At 43.0% G+C, this 20,890-nt stretch overlaps 1 protein-coding gene across 1 annotated transcript; it reads left to right on the forward strand.

Annotated features, from left to right (window-relative positions):
- The first annotated feature begins 4,556 nt into the window (after window positions 1–4,556).
- NRBF2 (nuclear receptor binding factor 2) lies at window positions 4,557–20,890 on the forward strand. The gene is made up of 4 exons (XM_086616528.1): window positions 4,557–4,620; window positions 16,901–16,985; window positions 18,570–18,610; window positions 19,772–20,890. Exons 1-4 carry the CDS (start codon window positions 4,567–4,569, stop codon window positions 20,483–20,485), a joined length of 894 nt encoding a protein of 297 aa, XP_086472654.1. The 5' UTR covers window positions 4,557–4,566; the 3' UTR covers window positions 20,486–20,890.

A 20,890-nucleotide genomic window follows, 5' to 3' on the forward strand; every position in this document is an offset into this window, starting at 1 on the left:
GATATGGTCTTGGTTGTGTTCTTGTTTTTTTAACTCACCAGTTCTTTCTTCCCTGCAAATCTGACTTGTTTCTAATTCTATGAGTTGCTCTGGTAGCTAAGGAAAGTGCTGAACTGAGGTTGATGATTTCTAAGCGGCGCTGAAGTTCTTTCAGAAACAAAATTCTCATGCCAAGGCATACCAGTTGCAAATTTTCTGCCCACTTTAGTGACTTGCTTTTTCGGTTTTTGGTTCTGACTGCTGACCACATGTAATTATAAGGGAAAAGGTCACAAAGGACCTTAAGAAGCCAAAATCCAAATAGACACAAAAGAAGGGGGAAAGGTGACAGGAAAAGGTTTTAATTTAATTTACACCTTGTCCAAGATTTCACCGTCCTGAACCTCTCAGCTCTCTGAAAGAGGTTCCTTCAGCCCCAGTTGTCAAAGCCCTCCTTCATCCACTGCCTTGCCCACAGCTCCTCTCAGGCATTCGCCAGAGGCAACCCAAAGAGACACAGCACATCTAGGGGGAGATCCTGAAATCCGGTTATTCTGAAAAATCTGACAAATGGAAGGAGGGCCATCAGTCCCATGGCTCTGTACGTGCGTGGTGGGAAATAAATTGTCAGAGGCATAGGGGAATCCCTTTTGTTTCAAAGGCGCTTCTTCAAAGAAACAGACATCCCCATCTCTCTTTGAGGAAGGCGCTGTGTGGGAGGCTCTGTGGGCCCTCCTACAATGCCATGACTGAGAAGCTTGTCTTTAACTGGAGCTTAACTGAAAATGCACAGTCCAGATAAAATGCGAAGGCACAAAGAGTAAATAAAGAAGTAGTCAATGCTAAGCAAAGTGTGGGCTGAGGAATTCTGCCTCCTAAGGAGGTGACAGTCAAATGAAGCTGGCTCATCATCTGTGTCAAAAGCAGCATCAGACAGGTAAATAGCAATTCTACACTTTCCTCCTACTCTAAAATTCCACTCTTAAAACACAGGGTATTTTAGGAAGCTTCCTGCTGACAGGCACATCCTGCCCAGAATTACATTTTAATAGTTCTTCTTTTAGACAAACATTTAATTTATACTTAACACAGTCAACATGCTATTCCCATGCAGTCCCTAGGGAGGAGCAAAACATGCAAAACACAGAAAGGGTGGTAATGAAAAGAAATAATCATCCTGTTTTCATTGATGAGTTTGTAGATAATGTAGTAGACTGTTTACTATGGTTCTCTTTTCTCTGGAGGGCAACTTTAAACCTCTTAGAGCAACTCTGTAGACACCAGTAGAAAACAGTAGCCATTTTCAATCCTGTGCAATGGAGGTTAGCACATCATCTGGAATTAATATGTAATATCCCACACTCCAGGATCTTGGAATTTTGGACAAAAATCTACAAAGTGTCCAACACTATTCTCTAAGTAAAGGAGAACTTCCACACAAATTTAGATTTTGCAGTAGCGATAACATCACTGTATCACATTGCAACTAACGTTACGCAGATAGCATTACAGGTTTTACTGGCTTTCCACAGCCGCTTCAGGAATTGACAACATGATGCTCCTTGAAGGACCAGGGAACAATGCCATTTTCATTTTGCCAAAGCCAAAAATGTACTACCTACCCATCAGGGGGGAGAAAAAATAAAATCACACTAGAAAGTAAACAAGTTGAATACAGCATTGCAAATGGCAATGCTAATGACCCTGAAGCAAATCCTGCATATCGCTAGCCGCTTTTAAAACATGAGATTTTGAAAAATAATCTTGCCCGGCTTCTTTTTATTTGCCTTCAGTTTTTGATCAGATTTAGACGTAGGAAACAAAACATTGACATATAAGTCAAGGAAAATGCCCCATTTAAAGATCTGCTAACAGTCCCTGGATGAGAAAAGGCATGGCCAGGTACCCAGAGGAGCTTACAGTCACTGCCAGCCTTGCTGGAGGAACAGTAATGACCACTGCTGGTTACATGAACAACAGGAATGCTGTAACACATTGGCTTGACTCAGCAACACAGCTCCCAAAAGCTTTTTTCTGTTGTTATAATATTCCTCACTCCTTTAGCTCCCATTCCACAAGTGGTAAATTGGCCCAGCATCTTACTCCTTTTCCCACTAAAGTTAACGTGTCTTGAAATGAACATTGACTGTCTCTTAAAACCCAATAAATTAAATTGTCTTTCCTGAGCCAGCAGCACAAGTAATGGAAAATATTTCTCAGAACTAGTTTGTTTTATTTCTAAGAAAGTGTTCGACCTAATCATCTATTTTATCGAACTGGTATGATTTATGGAGAACTGATAAGCACATAGTAAAAACCAGCTATACAGCTACCTGTCACAAGTCAAACATTTGATGCAAAATTAAAAATTACACACAAACAGATCAGCTATATAGTTTAAATAAATAAAAAGGTGCAGTTCAGTCACCAAAGATGAAAAAAAGAGTTAGTAACGTGGCCGGAAATAACAGCTTGACAGTATGCAGTTTAACTGCCAGTGTATCTAAAAATCTTATCCTACATAAAATTTAGCAAGATCATCAAAATTTGTCTCTGGATTAATGCTGTATGGAAAAGGATAATCAACCCAGCTAAGTGTGTAAGATCTCACGTACAGATGCAAGTCAATCAGCAAATTGTGACACATTCACTCAGTATAACTTCATTAACAACTGAAAACTCAGTTTTGTCCTCAGATATAAACACCATTGGCAGACTTTTTTCCTATTGTAGCACTACTGGCAAGAGAGAGGAAAAAGACGGGCAGCACAGGGCTAAGGGTTAGAGAAGGACTGTTCATTATGAAGAGAAACAGTAACCAAGTGAGGCGGTCAAGATGGGAGCTATACTACAGATGACAGATGTTACATCTACACATCCATGAGCTAAGAGGAAGGAAAACACAACGGTTTGGTACAACGAAACAATTGATTTTTCTCATCTCGTATGTTCACGTGTGTAAGTACTGACACTGAAGCGCCTTTCTTCTTCACCCTGGCTGACCAATCTCTTCAATGACTGCTAGAGGACAGCTTCGCCTATCTACTATTCAATCAGCGGGCTCTAGATCAAAAATGCTCTGGACTACATAGGATCTGACTTGGTGGTATATAATTAACCCAAGCGGTAGATAAATTCTTGCAAATGAAAACAGGAACTAGCAAAGTATCTTTTGGAAGCTCCTTACCTGAAGAGATTATCTTGTCTAACCACATACGTTGGAAGCAAAACTCCCCGCAGCACTCCTCTGTTGCAAAGCTAGTCCCCATAGCGCAGGGATAGCTGAGAGCTATGGCGTTCAGGCCACATAGGCTCCCTCAGAGACCCACAGACGCCACTCATGTCTGAGGATCACATCTACAAAGGGAATCCTGGACTTTCTTTCCTTGCTGCTAATTAGTTCTTTTACTTCTTGTTTTTGAGGTGTCTCATCTTCCCTGCTACCTTCTATCCTCCTGTCTCTCCCCTTTTTTCTTGCCCTCATTCCCCTTTCAGTCTATTGCTGCCGTACTCCGAACTCATGCCATCCTTAGTTCCACGTAAGAAAGTTATACACAATTCCTTTATGGCAGTTGTCTTCCCAATAGTCTTCACAAAACACAACGTTGTATGGATAAGGATCATTACGACGCTCAGCAAAGTAGCTGGTCAGTTTATTTGCTGCTCAGCGTCCTGCTCAGCTGATCTTTCTCAAGAAAGTTTATTCTGAATAATTAATACTGCTACCTTGTTAGCGCGCACATGGTGACACGGTAGTTTTGGTGTCGCTGTCATTGCCGCCTGTTTTCATACACCGCAATTCCTGCAGTGAGGAGCCACGGAGAGCAATAGCTGCTTCTTCTCCCGCTCACGGAGAGGCCGAACTGCCCTGGCGAGCTTCGTGCCCGGAGCCCCTTCGCCTGTGCCGGGTTACGCACCGCAGGGCGGAACTAAACTCCCCGGGGCAGGAGCCGGGTTCGCACCTTCGCAAGGGAAAGGCGCTTCCCGCCGTCCCTCGTGCCTGCGGCTCTCCCGCGTGACCCCTCCGGCACCGGCCTCGCTGCCCCGCGGCGACGGCTGCTTTCACCGCCGCGCTCTGTGACCGCGCGGGGTGCTTTGCGCCTCACAGAAACCCCGCGCGCCTGCACACCGGCGACCTGCGCCACGCGCGGCGCTGAATAAACGGGAAAACGGGGAACGAAATGACGGCTGTGTGTCCCTCTGGGACGGGCGCGGGGCCCTCCGCCACCGTGCGGCCGTGCCCCGCCGCGGGTGTCGCCTCTCCGGCTCTCGGAGGCGGCTCGCCCGGTCCCTCGGACCGAGCCCGCGTCTCTCCTCAGCGCAGCGCGGCACCGCACAGCCCTGTGCGCGCGCTGGCGAGCGGGGAAAGCGGCCGCGGAGGGGCGGGGCGAGGCCGGGAGCGGCGCGCGTTGCCCCGGCGACACCGCCCGAGTCTCGCGCGACCCGGAGGCTCTCGCGAGGCGCCGCCCGGGCCGGGCCGGGCGGAAGCGGCCGCCGTGTTTACAGCCCGCCGGGGCGGGGGCGCGGGAGGAGCGGCGCCGGCAGCCGGAGCGGGCGGTGGGGGCCGGCGGCACCGCCTCCGCGCCCATGTGCCCGCAGCCCCCGCCGTCCATGGAAGTGATGGAGGGGCCCCTCAACCTGGTGAGCGCGCGGTCGCGAGGGCCGGGGCGGGAGGGTAGTCCTGTCAGCCGGTCCTGCCGCCGCTCTCGGCCCTCAGGCGGCGGCGAGAGGGTGACGCTCCTCCCCTCTTACCGGTGGGTAACCGGGCGGAGAAGCGCGACCGCGACTCGAACAGTGAACCGGGCCCTTTCCGCCTCCTCTCACACCCCCCCGGCCAGCACCTGCCCAGGGCTGGTGCCAGGCCCCGCCGCGGCGGCACCGGGCCCCGGCCTGCCCGGGCAGCTGTCCTGGGCTTGAGGCGGCTCTTGGGGGGGGGTGCTGGGCTCGCCACAGTGCGGTCCGGTGGCCGAGAGGCCGGGGAAGCGGTGGCCCCGCCGCTGCGCGGGGGCTCCTGCGGGCCCGCGGCCGGTGCGGCACACGGCCGGAGCCGGGCTGCGCCGTGCCGGGGGCGGCTGGTAGCACAGGAGAGAGGAAGCGAGTCAGGGCTACGTGTAGCGGCATGTTTAGGTCGCGGGGGGGTAGCGGCAAGTCTGGCCCAAGCTGCAAACACAAGGGGCAGGAGAAGTTCTGGAAGGAAACGCGTACATGACACAAGCCTTATCCGCGTCAGTTTAAAGAGGTTAGAGACTTATCACAGCCCACTACTGTCTACATGCTTGTTTTAATTTCAGAAGGTGAAATGCTTTGAAATCTTAAATCGGTAATTACTCTGCTTAAACCAAATCTCTAAGGAGCTCTGATGGCAACACAGAGGTCTGAAAAATGCATTCTTCACAACAGCTAATCGTGTTTTAAACAGCCCAAACTGGTAGATTTCGGTCACCTAGACAAGATCTAGATTCAAGAACAGTTAGTTCTCTGCTGCCTTGTGGGTTTTGTCAAAGCTGTATCTTGACTATGCCTCAGATGCAATGATACACAGAGAGTTCCCTTAGAAATTAGCTTTGGTCCAGCAGTCCAATTACCCAGAACAGCACACCAGGAATACAACTGTAGTGCTTCCAGGAATAAGTTTGATCCAGAAATTGTTAAGGCATTGCCATGCAAACCTCAGAGACTTGAGTCAGTTTAGTTTAGTCAAAGCTTATTTGCTCCAGCATGATGTCAGCTCTGACAAACCCTTGCCTGCTCCATATAGAGTCGGTCAGGTATCTTTTGATTACTCTCTCTAATTTCAGAAAGGCTTGTAAAATTGGCATTGCATACCACCCATGGAATTAAGGTTGACAGTGAGCAGGAGGATGATCTATTTAGATCTGAACTGATGGTGCAGAACCGCTCTGGGTATGTCTGCATCATGCTGTTTCAGTCTTATTCTGTATACTGGAAGCCTGATTGAAATAAAGAACAGCAGGAAGTAGACAGCTCTTGTAATTTGTTGATATGATGGGTTTAAAGTCAAAACAAACTTGGAGCATGGTAATGCAGGAGGGATAAACTATAGGTATATCACAGACACTGTAAAAACCTGTTTAAAAGTAGATCTAGTGCCTGGCCTTCTAAGGAGAAAATGATAATTGAATATTCACTAGTAAATGGCTGAAAGTAGCAACTTTGTGGCAGTGCAGATATCACCAGTTAATAGTGTTTCTTACTGAGACCACTTACTGAGGACTGTAGGAATGACAAGAATATGACTAAAGCGTGGTTGATGATCCTCTCACCACCATAGGAATATGCAGTTACTACACCTGTCTAGCACCACGCTAACAATAAGATCAAGACACTTCTGCATAATCACAACTGGGCAATACAGTAAAAAATTACTAGTTTTGTGTAGAAAATTATGAAGTTTCCTGCACATATATTTCTACTCCCTTTAATGGAGTATCCTGAAGTACAAAAACTTTTCTTGAAAGTGCTGCACGATGTAGTCGTGGATCATCTTATATAGAAGAATGACCTGTCTTTTCAGGTTGTGTCAAGCGCCATGTAAACTCTTCATGACAAGAGCTTGAATGGGTACAGTACCATGGTTAGAATAGGCCTATGTTTTTACAATGACATGAACAGGAGTAACTAGAGCTTTGGAAAGCTCTGCTATTCACAGTCCCTCTCTGCAGCTAAGTTTCAGATTTGCAAAAAGGTTCAGGGAAGATGCCAACTTCCAATACAAGAACGTTCATTTAAGTTTTTTATACTATCCAGTATCATGTATTTCACTTGCTTCTCCTATAAATCTCTTCTTTTACCTAAGTCTAGTTCCTGTGGATTGGAAAAGCACAGCTTTTCCAAAAATGCCAAACTATCAGAGAAGAGGGAAAAAAAACCCACACAAAGAAAACCCCTAAACTACAGAGTGGCTTTGGATACAGTAATCATTAGGCTTATTTATCTGCTATTAATGACTTAAGTACAAGACATTTTCTGTCTTTCAGTGTATCATGGCTTGCAGATTTTTGTGAAATTATTTTTCTTTAATTAGGGCTTTTCATTAGCATTTGCTGTAGTTCTTGGATGTTGCTTTGTCCTGTAAAACATGTTCATTAGTTGTATATTTGAGTATCTAGTCTTAGTTACTGGAAAGCATGGATACTATCACTGTCATGATTTTCCTGGGGAGCTGATCTGACAAAAAAAACCCCAAAACATAGCAGTTTTGCAGTATCCTAATCTCTCTTTTTCTCTGTCAACATGTAGCAGCACACTGTCGTGCCGGCAGCTCAGCACCACCCAGCCACTCACTCACTCCTCCCCGGTGGTATGGGGGAGAGAATCCTAAGAGGAAAAGTGAGAAAACTCATGGGTTGAGATAAAGACAGTTTAATTGGGAAAGCAAAAGCCACACATGCAAGAAAAGCAAACCAAGGAATTCTTTCACCACTTCCCATCAGCCTGCAAATATTCAGCCATCCCCAGGAAAGCTGGGCTCCATCACACATAATGGTGACTTGAGGAGACAAACGCCGTCACTCCAAACACAGAATCATAAAATGGTTTGGGTTGGAAGGGACCTTCAAGATCATCTAGTTCCAACCCCCCTGCCATGGGCAGGGACACCTTCCACTACATCAGGTTGCTCAAAGCCTCATCCAGCCTGGCCTTGAACACTTCCAGGGATGAGGCAGCCACAGCTTCTCTGGGCAACCTGTTCCAGTGCCTCACCTCCCTCAGAGGGAAGAATTTCTTCCTTAGATCTAGTCAAAATCTGCCCTCTTTCAGTTTAAATCTATTGCCCCTTGTCTTCTCACTACATGCCCTGTAAAAAGTCCCTCTCCATCTCCCAGCTTTATATGCTGAGCATGATGGTGTAGAATATCCCTTTGGTCAGTTGGGGTCAGCTGTCCCAGCTGTGTCCCCTCCCAACTCCTTGTGCACCTCCAGCCTACTCACTGGGGGGGGTGATGTGAGGAGCAGAAAAGGCCTTGACTCTGTGTAAGCACTGCTCAGTAGTGAAGACATCTGTGGTATCAACACTGTTTCCAACACAAATCCAAAACATAGCCCCATACCAGCTACTGTGAAGAAAATTGACGCTATCCCAGCCAAAACCAGCACATACACCAACTGCACTTAACTATTTGTATTGGTGGCTTTCAGTTTCAGTTATTGTTTATACATTTGACTATTTGTTTAGCTTTCCTAATTACAGGTGGCATGCCATACCTTGTTGTATTGTGCTGGCTTCAATTACATTCTTTTTCTACCTTCTGAAAGATACATTTCCCTCGAAATAATATTTGATCTTTATGCGTCTGTGTCTTAATGCCTTAAACTGTCAGTGATATTTCTTTTTCTTAAGTTTAATTATAGGCTATTTCCCTAATTCACTGATTGACTTCTCTGGATGGCACTAGACAAATACTGATCTGCTTTCTAGATCTGTTAAAAAAAAAATCTATAACAGTGTTTTTTTTTTAATGGAAGTTTTAATCGTTGACGTTCAGGTCCAATGACTTCAATGAGAAATGGACCTATCATTTTAGAATTTGAGCTTTAGTTCTTCAGATCCCTTTTTTTTTTTTCCCCTTTTAAAGTTATTCTTATCTTTTTGTATATCTTCTGTGCCATTGTTGCATGGTCAAAGAATCATGCTGAGTCTTACCCCATCTTCCTTCTTTTAACCTTTCTAGGGCTTGTGCTACAACACTAACTGCTGATTGGATTTTTTTTTCTAGTGAGCTGTTCTCAAGGTATTTATGGTATCCAGTGATACTTCATTTAGGAATAAATTGAAACAACTTTTCCAAAATCTGCTGCCATTGTCTGACCTGTTGAAGTCATGGGAAAGAGTTTTGCAGCTCTGATACAAACCAAATGCTCAGGTCTCTTCCTCTTGCCCTTTTCCCTCCTTCCTTCTCCTCTCTTAGTGTACTGTACGCTTTGCGGATGAGAAACATCATCTAACCTGGAAACAATGGGTTAAAGCCCTGATCTTTATGCTTTTACTCATAGGGAAGCCACTTCTTCAACACTACAAATAAGATATTTAGGTTGTGCTGTGGAACTTGAAACTGGTGTGGACAAAGCACAGTCCCTGCACCTGCAGGCAACCATATAGCAGATATCTAGTTCAGATGAATACTTATTTCAGACATAATCTAGTGCCATAAGCTAAGACATCTCAACATTATTTAACAAATTAAAACTTCTACTGCAAAAGCATGAAGATAAGTCTCGAATTCCTTCTTTGCAAGAGTTCTTTTCTTAAGAGCTTCTCTGTGCTACCTAGTGTAGGGGCAATTCCCATTGCCATCTGGTTTAGGCAAAGAATTCTGATCTCACATCCAGCCATAATTTTAACCATAGGTATAGGAGCAAAAGGCAGGAGCCAGATGCCTGTGAAGATTTTCCATGCTGACCATCAGAAGCTTGGAAGTAACACAGTAAAAATGAGGCTAATAGCATCAACCTCCAGAAGTGACAAAAAAAAGGAAACTTGCTCATTGAACAGAGTCCAACACCCAGAACTTCATAACTCTGCAGATTCTACTTTAATGCCCCAGTATCTTCCAGTAGGATACGTGCTAAGGAGCCATACCACCTCTACCTTGTATTCTTCCTACAAGGTAATAGCACTTTGTATGGTTTATAACAAGATGCAATCCAAAATCTGGTGAAAATCTATTGCCTATAAGTTTCTTGAAGTGTAAGGGATCCAGCTTGAACAGTCATTGTTTTGATGAAAAACAGAAAGTACGGACTAGTGGCTGGAGTGAGAATACTGCAAAAAAAACATATATTGCAAGAATCTCATATAATGGAAGGTTTTACTGTTAGTACTGTAAGACATTGGTAGCAACCATTCCAGTGCAAGCCACTCAACGGTCTGCTTCAAGAAATGGTTTAGAAGTGAGGCGAATAGTACATCGACACAGGGGCAAAATAACAAGCAGAATAAACGTGCAATAGGGAAGAGTAGGAGAAAATAGAAAGCATCTGTGAAAGTTTACCAGAGACCAAAGGATTTAAACCAAATGGGCCAAAATGTGTGGGACTTAATGCCAGCCTGCGCCTTTGTTATTTTGATTGGAAAATCAGGAATATTATGTCAATCTGCAGAAACGTCCACTGAATCTAGTTTGTATTCTTTGATTTTTTTTAAAAAAAATTGTTTAAATAAAGCTTAACTTTAAAGCTGCTACACTTGTCCTTCCAATCTAAAATGAGGAAAAAAAGAGAGGCAGGTGCACTCAATTCTGAACTCAAACTGGAGAAAACAAGTTTTTAGGTTCTAAAAGTGGAAGTATCATTAAACAGACATGCCTAATACAAACTCTGTTTTTACAGCAGTGGTGGAAACCGTGTCTTGGTTTTCCCAGTAACAACATGATCTATATGGAGCCATTCATTTCAGCTAAGGGCAACGTAAAGTGTGAACCCACAGAGACAGCAGGATATCTGCCTGAGTAAAGTGACTGGAGGTGCTGGTGTGATCCATCAGATAGCTAACAGCCAGATAGATCAGTAGTCTCCTCCTTGGAAAAGCTCAACAACATTGCATTCATTCACATACCTACTAATAAAGCACAACACAAAACTCTTCCATGTTGCATGTGTAACAACTTGCAGTAGCTCCCAGTCAAGAACATAATTAGCTAAGCTATAGTTTGTTGACGGAAGCATTATTTCCTCACTGGTGTCTGTGCTGCTTGGGTACCTACCAGCAGTGCCTTTCTGCTGTGTCACACTGGCATTACTCGCGTATCATCGAGCCATGCAGTTCAGCTCTGAGTAAGCGTGCCCAATAGTTTAAAGACCCAAACGAACCCATTTCATAGAGGCTTAGGGAGGCAGCAGACTGAAGTCATGGCTGAAGCCTTTCTGCCCCACTTGTTTGAAATTGTTGCTTCTGGAATAGTTTGTTTACTGGGCCAGTTGTTGTGATGGTTCAGTTGTCCCTACTGAGGGGTAGCTCAGGTCCTGTAACAGCTTGAGCCATGGGGTTTAGGGCTACATATAGGAGCCCAGGTTGTTTTCCTTTGTTACCAGGGCAGTGGGACTGTTCTCAGACTGTCTTATAGCCTCCAGGTAGGAAGACTCATGTAGTACGAGCTGCAGCACTATATATGGGGACAAGAAAAGCATGACCAAAGCAGCTGAGAACTGTAGGTATACAAAATGGCTCTGGCAAGCAAGTTGAAGCATTTAGTGCTTTTATCATACTAAATGGAGGAAAAGGAAAAGAATGAGGTTGATTTGACTATGCATTAGATAAAAGGATAGCACACCTCAACCAAGTTGCAGGTGATCAGAGAAGAGCTGCAGCTGTGCCTGCGTGGGGTATTGAAGACTCCACCTAACCTGAGCAGTGTGAGTTGGTTTCGTTCAGATCTGTCGGTTGCATTTGCATGCTGAGGAACTCGGACTTAACCATTTTATCTTGAGTTTGGAATAGGTTGGGAACACGCATGTAGTCAATTAGAGCTATTCAGTGAATTAATGTTGGTTGGCTAAACAACTGGTTGCTTGTCCGCCCATGTATTTAAATCCTATTACTCTTGTTTACAAGGAAGTTGAGCTTCAACATCTTTATGGTTCAGTACGGACTGAGGAGGCTGTTAATATTGAGACTACATTCTCATGAGAGTTTCACATACTTGTTTTGCTCTATAGGCACACTAACCTGTAATTTACAGTTGAGTCATTGTTCTGTCAACCTCGCTAAGTACAGGCTTTCCAAGACAGAAAATTGAGCTAGCATGTGGCTAGTGGTATTGTTTGAGCAGCCACAATGGGTTCTGCCATTTTTTGTTTCTCCTTCAATCAACTCTATCTTTCCTTGCAGAACACAGTGAGTATTTTTAGGGAGGCTTGCTTCTGTCAATAGAGCTATGCATCAGCATTTCTTTAGGCTTAGGGGCAAATATATTCCTATTGTTTAGCATAAGTTACAGTACAACTCTATTATTTTTGCTTTTAGTGTAACTGCCTGTAAATACAAGCATTGTCTGTAGTCACCCTGAGTTTTATTCATCATGATTGCACTTTTTTTAAATAAAAAAATAGATGGCCATATTTTGCTCTTGGACCTCTCAGGTCAAGCCTTCCACTTGTATTCTCTCTTCCTTCCATTTTTCAGTGCATATGCAGCCATACATGTTCAATCCTTTCTAAGTTCACTACTTCCTGGTGAGAACAGGTGCGTGTAGCACTGCCAGAGTGTTTTTGGGGTGAGGGGAACAATGGTGCATGGCCTCATCCCACCCGTTGTGGCCTACTGCTGTAAACATCCACGTAGAAGATGCTTAGCACTCTTTTATACAATATGGAAGTGATGCAATGTGTGCTTCCGGACTCTTCATTTCACCAAAACACATTCTTAGAAAAATAGCCCTGTTTTTCCTTAAGGAAACAAATCCTCAAACAGATCCCTGAAAAAAATACCTTTATCTTTGCTTTCAGCAGTAATATTGATCCTTTCTGGCAAAGACAACTGGTATCCATGGTCCATAGCATAAAATAGGTGATGTTAGCAGCAAAAAGTAATTTCACTTAAAGCATTTACAAACTCTTATATTAGACAGAACTTGTTTGCAGTTAGCTTTCCTCAGGCCCCATCATTTTAGCAGCTGGGTTTTCCTGCCTTCGTTTGTAACTTTATTAGTAAGCAAGGCACTGTAATCTGTGCTTCGTAATCATATCAAAATATATCACTTTGTAGAGAGTCCCTTACAATGAACAAAGAAGGCTGTAAGCTTAACATCTTGTACTGGGCTTTATCCAGTGAAGAGCTCTTGCCATTAGGGGAACAAAGAAAAACAAAACATACACAAGACTATCTAGCTCAGCTACAGAAGAACTGTTGCAAATTACTGCTCTTAGGAGAGGGTAGTAGACTTACTCTATTTGAAAATGACTAGTGCTACATCTACCTTTTAAAAACACTACAGGATTGAGTAGTATTTTTCCCTGTTACTCTTTATATAATAGCTAGCCATCAACTGGAATCATATGGGCAAAGCAGCAGCTTTTTCCCCCCTCCGCCAACCTAAGCTAGGATCATACGGTGGTAATCCTTTAAGTTGTAACAGTGCACAATCTCCAGACAGAAAGCTAGCATTTTTATTTTCATTTTTCAGTTTGAGGGAGCAGTAAGAAATCTGGCAAGTGGGCTTCATTTCTCATGGCCTGCAGTCGCATCGTTGTGTAGCTTATATCGGAAAAAAAAAGAAGTTAGGTGTTAAGTTTTGAGCTGCTAAAGAAAGCTCTAGGTAAAGGGGAGACTTGCTTTGCTGTTTTAGAGGGTTGTTTGATTCTTATTCTGTTGCTCAGAGATTACATAGGCAATGATTTGGGCTAGTTGGGTGGAAAATCAAATCAGTGTTTCTCTGGAATAGCAGTACAAACTTAGAAATGCAAGTATCATCCTTTAACATCTCAGATACAGTCGAAAAGTTTGAGGAAAGTTGTCTAGCTTACCTGCTTCTGTAGTTGATCCAGAGTGGTTCAAGTGACACAGTAAGGCATGCATAAATCCCTTAAGAACTAAATACATCAGAGCAACACAAGGAAGCTTTTTAGCTTGGTCATCCTTCACTCACACCTGCTTCCTCTTAAAAGACTCAAGTGGTTACACCTGTCCATTTGCCTGCTGGGAATTCCTGCTTGTCTAGGTTGGGAGGGACATCTGGAAGTAGTTGTCGAACTGCTTCCCCCCTTCCATAGCTTGTTAATAAATTATAATTATTCTTACACTACATCCTACACTTATTTCCAGCGCTACAACTGGAAGAGGAAAGAGAAATCAGATCTATAAACCCACTGCAGTTATGCAGCAGCTGTTTCTGTAATCATCACAGCAGCAGGACAAAGTCAAAGCAGTCCTGCCTGAATCTGTTGGGAACCAGCATAGCAGCTCCAGAATGTTGGTGTAAACACCTTCCTCTAGCATGACATCAGACTAGGGATAAACTTGAGAGCCATTTTTTTCACTTTATGACATAGGACCAGTTCTTGCATTGCCAGTTTTATAATAGGATACAGGCCACTCCGAGTTCAAAACAGATTGGCTAACAATGGTTGAATGCTGTGTGGTGAAGTGGAACTGAGCACTAAGAATAAACCAACAGACTAGACAAGATGTGGAAGCTTATCCATGACTATTAAGCATCCAAGTATTTCTGTTGCAGCTTCATCACTTGCTGCTAGGAACCAGCACCACTAATTTCTTCCAAACTGCTGGTGATGAATAATCTACCATGAAAATGGGAGAAATTCCTTGGTTCTTCCACATTCAACTAATTGGAACAAAGACTCACAGGGTGGAATAAATGAGCAAATATTTCCTTGTCGAGCTGGCAGGAAGACATACAAAATGAGGAATTCCTCCTCCATGACTGACTGCAGAGCACCTAGCTTTCTCACACAAGGCTGTGCTGAAAATGATTTTCCTTTGCTGTGGTTCTTGTTGTTTCCACTAGGGAAGTCTGTTGCTCTGAATCGGAGTAAGGTGGCCTGGCATCTGTGTATTTTGATGTAACAGTAAGAAAGGCATTTTGACCTTGTAATCAGAGGATCCTAGCTTTTCTTTTTGCTAACATCTCTGGACTATTGTTTTCCAGATTTTATTCACAATCTTGCCCAACTTCTTCAGACTCCTTTGAGCTTCACTAGAAATTAATTGAGAATGGAAATAATTTAATTGCTCAATCAAATAACAACTGCTATCCTCAAATGTTCTGCGTGTGCTTAAGTGATTTGTGTAAGATCATGCTCTAGTAGTTTAAAATGTGTGAAAATAACCTTTGAAAACAGTTATATGTAGAAACTAATAAATGGAACCAGGCCCCTGGCTTGTTGAATTGCTTTCTTAGCTCTCCTGTCTCTAACTACCTTGTTTCCTCCTTCCCTGATGTTTTAGACCCACCCGTGCAGTTTGCAGAAGCAGCTGTATCAATACTAATTTATTGAAAAATTGTTTTGCAAGGAGCTAGCTCAGGTGTTTTTATGTCCACGACATAGCCAATTTGTAACTGGATGAGCTGCCATGAATAACTGAGGAGATGGCTCTGTATGAGCTGGTACCGTTTGTTCATTCCTGTGGGAAATAAGTTTATCTTTCTGGCATCTGTAATTTGTAAGGAGTCCGTAGAAAAAGGCCATAAAATAGATGATTTTCCAATAGAAAAACACTTCCTCTTCTAAGATTATTTAACCTTAGGGCAGAAGAAAAGGGGAATGCTGACAATGCTCTGAGGATTGAATGAAGGTAAGGAAGAAGAATATAGCCAAAATATGAAGAATCAAGGAATTGTGATTTATTTTTTTTTCAAGAACACTCCATATTAGCATATGAAATCCATTTTAGAAAAGCCAAATTTCTAAATGCAGTGATATAACTGCTAGAGATTGCATAAGAACAGCTGTTGCCCAAAAGAGTGTTTTCTGTAGAAGTCATTTTCTTCTGTGGTGTCAGAGCTTCTAAAATTCCGGTAGAAAATTGAACTGTAGGTGATAAGTCAATTTGGAGGACAAAGATGACAAAGAAATTGACCTGCATTTTGGGACTTATTTTTTAAATGGATGTTAGTATAAGTATCATGTTAGTCCTGATAGAATCATGTTACCATCCTGTTTGGATTATCTGACTTTCGACGCTTCTACCAAGGCTGCAGGAGATGGAAAAAAGTGTCTTTCCATAAGGCTTGTAGGGAACCAGCTGTTCTAACACCTGAGGATATGGACAAATGCACTTATTTTTTTGTTGATCCTGGAACACGCTTAAAGTGAGTCGGTGACTTATGTTCACCAAACATCTGAAGTCTGATATGTTTTATGCCTTTATTTTGGTGAAGGAAGGGAATAGAGAATTTGTATGGGTCAGGGAATTAGAGAGGCAGATTTCAGGCTTTCAGTTCTGTTTCCCCTCCAAGTTCAGTCAGAATGGATTTGGTAAAGGTTTTTGTGGGAGACAGTAGTCTTAAAGAAACAGGCAAACACTTTCTTCAGATTCGTGTCTTGTGTTGTTTCACAGTCAGTGCCAGTGAGGTCTGTTTGCTTCAAACTCCACATGTAGTAAAGCAGTCATGAATAGTCTTGACAGTCTGACAGTCTTGCCAGTTAGCAATTGTAGCTTTGCATATTACACAGCTGGTCTTGGAGGAAGGACCATAAAATTCACGTCTTGTAGTAATGACAAAAAGACTTGCTTTCATGAAGGTTGCAGTGCTGGTTATGCAGTCTGTTTCTCACTGAGCATATGCAAATACTGGCATCAATTGCTTGCTTTCAGCAACATCCTTAGTGTACCTTAGTGGTTTACATTAGTGGCTTACAAATACTAGTATAGACTTAACTGTTGTACAGCAACAACGTGACTTTGATACCTTTAACTATGGCTGTGCTGCTTCCATTCATTAGTGTAAGCTGCGAACAAAACGCCGAAAACCTTTCACAGTGTCTTCACCCAAGAGGCAAAGCCTCTTGGGCATGGGGCAGAAAAATATGTCAAACTAGCTGTCAGCTGTAACATAATTCAAATATCTTGCATTCTGCCAGGGAAATGGGTCCTAAATACTTACAGCTTCTGGTAACTTCTTATGGCCTACTGGTCTTTTTACATGACTACAGTGAACACCTGCCTATAAAGGAGGAACAGCTTCAAAAGGATTTTGTTGTGTACACACCATCTTTGCTGCATTAACAGACTTCGGTTGTTACCTGTACAGTACAGATTCTTGTAAGGTAGTATTAAAGAAGAAACTGAATTGTACAGCTTGGAAGGGAGTCGTGGATCTGAGCCTGAAAGCCTGAGAATTGGAATCAGTACAGGTTTGTCAGATGTACCGATTATTTTTAAAACAGGTATAACTATTTGTCAGTTAACCCTCATTGATGTCATGCTCTTTTTATTTTTAAGGCTCACCAGCAGAGCAGAAAAGCAGACCGTTTGTTGGCAGCAGGGAAATATGAAGAAGCAATTTCTTGTCACAAAAAAGCTGCTGGTGAGTAGCTATTTCTCATGTTCCAGCTCTTAAAATCAGTTTCTAGATTTGCATGTTTCATGTAAGTAGAATATCTAGCTACTTGGAAAATTTTTATTCTTAAAATGTGAATTTGTTTTTCAGTCCAGATCAAGCACACTTTTGGAAACTTTTTATCTAATATGAGCAGCTAAAGTCAGACGCTTCTAAAGTTGTTTTGATCAGGGGTGGTTTTTGCTGTGAAGGCAGTTCTTGACTCAAGATGAAGCCATTCCCTTGTGTCACACACAAACTGCAGTTGGGGACCTGCTGTAAGCCAGTTTCACTTTACGCTTTGTATTTTGTTCATTGCTTTCATAGCTGAAGTCACCTGCTTTCTCTGTTGGTAAAGGAAATACTTAGACAAATGTTTGCTTACAAAAGTTTACTCACTTCCCTTTCCTAATGTCTGAACCAAGACAGCTAAGAACGGGTGAGCTCAGCTTTCCCGGAACTCAAGCAAAACAGCAGATTGCAGCGTAGGCTGCAGTTGACAGCCTCTCCTAAGTGAGACTTCGTGCATTTACCTGTCCCTTTAACTAGTTATGCTTAATTATTTGTGTTGGAGTCGGTCAGCTGTCTGACAGTGCGGGCGGCTACTGCTTGGCAGAAGAAGAAAGGGGAGGTCTTAATTGGTGCAACAAGTAGGACATTTCCAGTGAAAAAGCTTGTGTGGAGGCAAAATAAGCAGCTACTCCGAACATTGTAACCTAGATACCAGGCGTTCTCACTTTCCATTCATAAATACTAGAAAACCCCATAAAATGAGAAACTGATAGTTTCTTTGGTATTTATGAATACTCAGAGCAATGAAGGGGATAGCACTTACATTCTAATATGCAGACTTTTCATTTTGGTTTCCTTCACTCCATATGCCAAGACAAAAACCAGAAATGCACTGAATATTTCTAGCTTTTCTTCATCAGATGATTCTATGCCATTGTCTTACATCCTTCTGAATTTGGTTAAGAATTTCTTATACCTTGTCATTTTCAGCACTAGCAAGACATGCTCAAAGACTAAAGTGCTGCTCTGACTCTAAGGCAGCATATTTTCTGGTTTGGAGGGGATGTTGATGAAAAAAGTGGGAAACTACGGATTGTACCTCTTCATCAAGAACGTAATTAAAAAGCATGACTTCAGAATACTGGTGCACCATGGATGAGAGGATTTTACTTACCACATTTTGTCTTAAAATGCTTGTATGTTTGCAAGTCTGGTCCTTAGCTGTGTTTCTTCCCTTCACGGGAAAGTTCTTCTTCTGGGACTTTGTGGAAATGGCTGCTGGCCTTGTCTGAAAAAAACAAATTGGAACAACCTGAGCCAACAGGATGCCATGGGAAGGGTGTAGCAGGTATTACATGATCTTGTGGTAATTTTTTTCAGACTTTTGAAAAACAGCAGGTGTTTCCAGCCACTGTAACTTGGTAAATACTTTGCCTCTGGACTGCTGCTTTTATGTGGGGATTCAGAATATGGAAGATCCCATGCCTTTTCTTAGCTTTTACAGAAACGTTCAGGTTTTGTAGCCCTGTCCTAAGTGTTTATCAATTTTCTCTTCTGCAGCATACCTTACAGACGCTATGAAGCTGACCCAGTCAGAGCAGGTGAGACCAAAGTGCCACAGGTGCCAGAATCAGCCATAGCTCTCTGTGTCATATCGTGCCCTGACTGATCATACCCCTCTTGGGCGTTAGCCTCTGCATGGTTTTCTGAACCCATGGCAACTGCACCAGGAGTTTTAGAAGTGCAGTGCTAGTCCTTGAGAGTTTTTCCAAGTTTATGTGGAATAGGGACAAGAGAACTACTAACCCGTCCAAGGGTTCTCTGACAATGGTTTCTAGTCTGCAAGGCATCTTCAAGTAGGTGATAAAACGAGTTTCATATTTAACTTTTGCTGTGAGGCACTGAGGCTGTTTTGCTGAGACAGAAAGCTGAACATCTCATCTGCAGTCTGTAATTTTGCTTTTACTCATCCAGATCAGAGGATCTCCAGAACAAGAGCCCTACACCTTTGCTTATTCATTGCACAAATCTATCTGTGAATGTACTAGTGTAGTCTGCTTAGCACTCCTACAGCAGCAGGCTTGATTTTAGCCAATATTATCAAAGTAGATAATATTGGAGTAGACCCTTGGAGATCAGACATCTGTCTTTCCTCCAAAGGATTATTCTTGTAGAAAAATGGTAGCCTCTTCCCCAGGTGGTTCCTGTGAGTTGTTAACCACCATGCCACCTCCTTCATTAAATATAGCTGAATCATTTGGGACCATATCTGGCCTTGGAGCACTTTTCTGCTTAGTGGTGGGTGTTATTAATATGTCTACACAGATACCATCACAGAAGCCTACATGTAGTTTGTATTATTTAGCTAAAGCGTGGCTGTGCATGCCAAGTGAACCTCTTCCTTCTTGGAGTTGGTCATCGGTCAGCTGAACTCCTAATGCCTCTGCTCAGAGGTATTGTAGCCTGGTCGGTGCCTAAACAAAACAAACAAACAAACAAGGAGACTAAATGTTAACTCACTCCTTCACAATATCAGTAGTTATGCTAAATTTGGGTGACATATCTGAATCTGTTGCATTGCACAAGGAGAGAGCTCTTCTTGTTGGATTTATTTATCTGAATAAGAAAAGCTCCTCCCCCTCCCTCTGGCATGCTGTGATGCTGTTTATGTAAATATTTACTTGCATGTAACTTTACATGTGTGAATATTCAGGTGGGATTAGGGGTTGCCAACTAAATTGTTTAATCTTGTTTTTACTCAGGCTCAGCTATCACTGGAATTACAAAGGGATAGTCACATGAAACAGTTACTGCTCATCCAGGAGAGGTGGAAAAGGGCAAAGAGGGAGGAAAAGCTGAAAGCCCAGCAGAATGCTGACAAGGAAACAGCTGCACATCTTCAGACTTCTTATAAGCCATCTGCTGAAGACTCTGATGATCAAAACGTATTGGTTCCTGCCACTCAGAAATACAGCCCTTACTCAGAGAAACATCCACAGGATATTCAGGGTGTCTTTGACAGGGACCCAGATACACTGTTATTTCTGCTTCAGAAAAAAAAGGAGCCAGTGGAAGCATGTATTGGGAGCAAAGCTCCAAAAGATGACAAAACAATAATAGAAGAGCAGGCAACCAAAATTGCAGATTTGAAACGGCACATAGAATTTCTCGTAGCTGAAAATGACAGATTAAAGAGAGAGAATAAGCAGTTAAAAGCAGAAAGAGCTAGACTCCAGAAATCTCCAGTTGACAAGGAGTTGGATGTAGATGCTGACTTTGTCGAGAAGTCAGAGTTGTGGGGTCTGCAGCAACACTCGGAAACTCCTTCAGCTGCAACTTGGCAGAAGTTTGCAACAAGTGCTGGGAAGGCAAAGGACATTCAAATACCCAGCCTTCCCCCCCTGGACATCCCATCCCCTGAACTCCCTCTGCTGGAACTCCCTGAAGATATACTGAAAGGACTGATGAATAGTTAAAAACCAGGAAAAGCGCTCAGTGTAGTTACCCAAACTTAAGAAAAGGGAAAACCACCAGGACAATGGTGATCTGAGGGCAGAAACATCTAACACAATCCTACTGTTGGAGAAAAGGCATTAAAGCAACTTTGTTACTGTGAAATACACATCATATCTGATCTACTTCATAAAAGTTAAAGGTACCATAATTGGTATAAGATGACGAGCTCTTGTCTTTCTCCCAATGTTTCGAACCAAATGACTGCCTGGAGAATGTCTCAAGTAACACAATCCTTCAGGGTTTTAAAGTATGCTATATGGAATAGTTATCTGTAATGCCATAAATGATGGTGCAGAACCTAACCGTTACGGCTGCCAGCTGGCTGCCACTTCATATTGAAAAATGCTTTCTAGCATGAACTTAAA

This window comes from Tauraco erythrolophus, chromosome 9 (assembly GCF_009769465.1).
Source record: "Tauraco erythrolophus isolate bTauEry1 chromosome 9, bTauEry1.pri, whole genome shotgun sequence".
NCBI classification, from domain to species: domain Eukaryota; kingdom Metazoa; phylum Chordata; class Aves; order Musophagiformes; family Musophagidae; genus Tauraco; species Tauraco erythrolophus.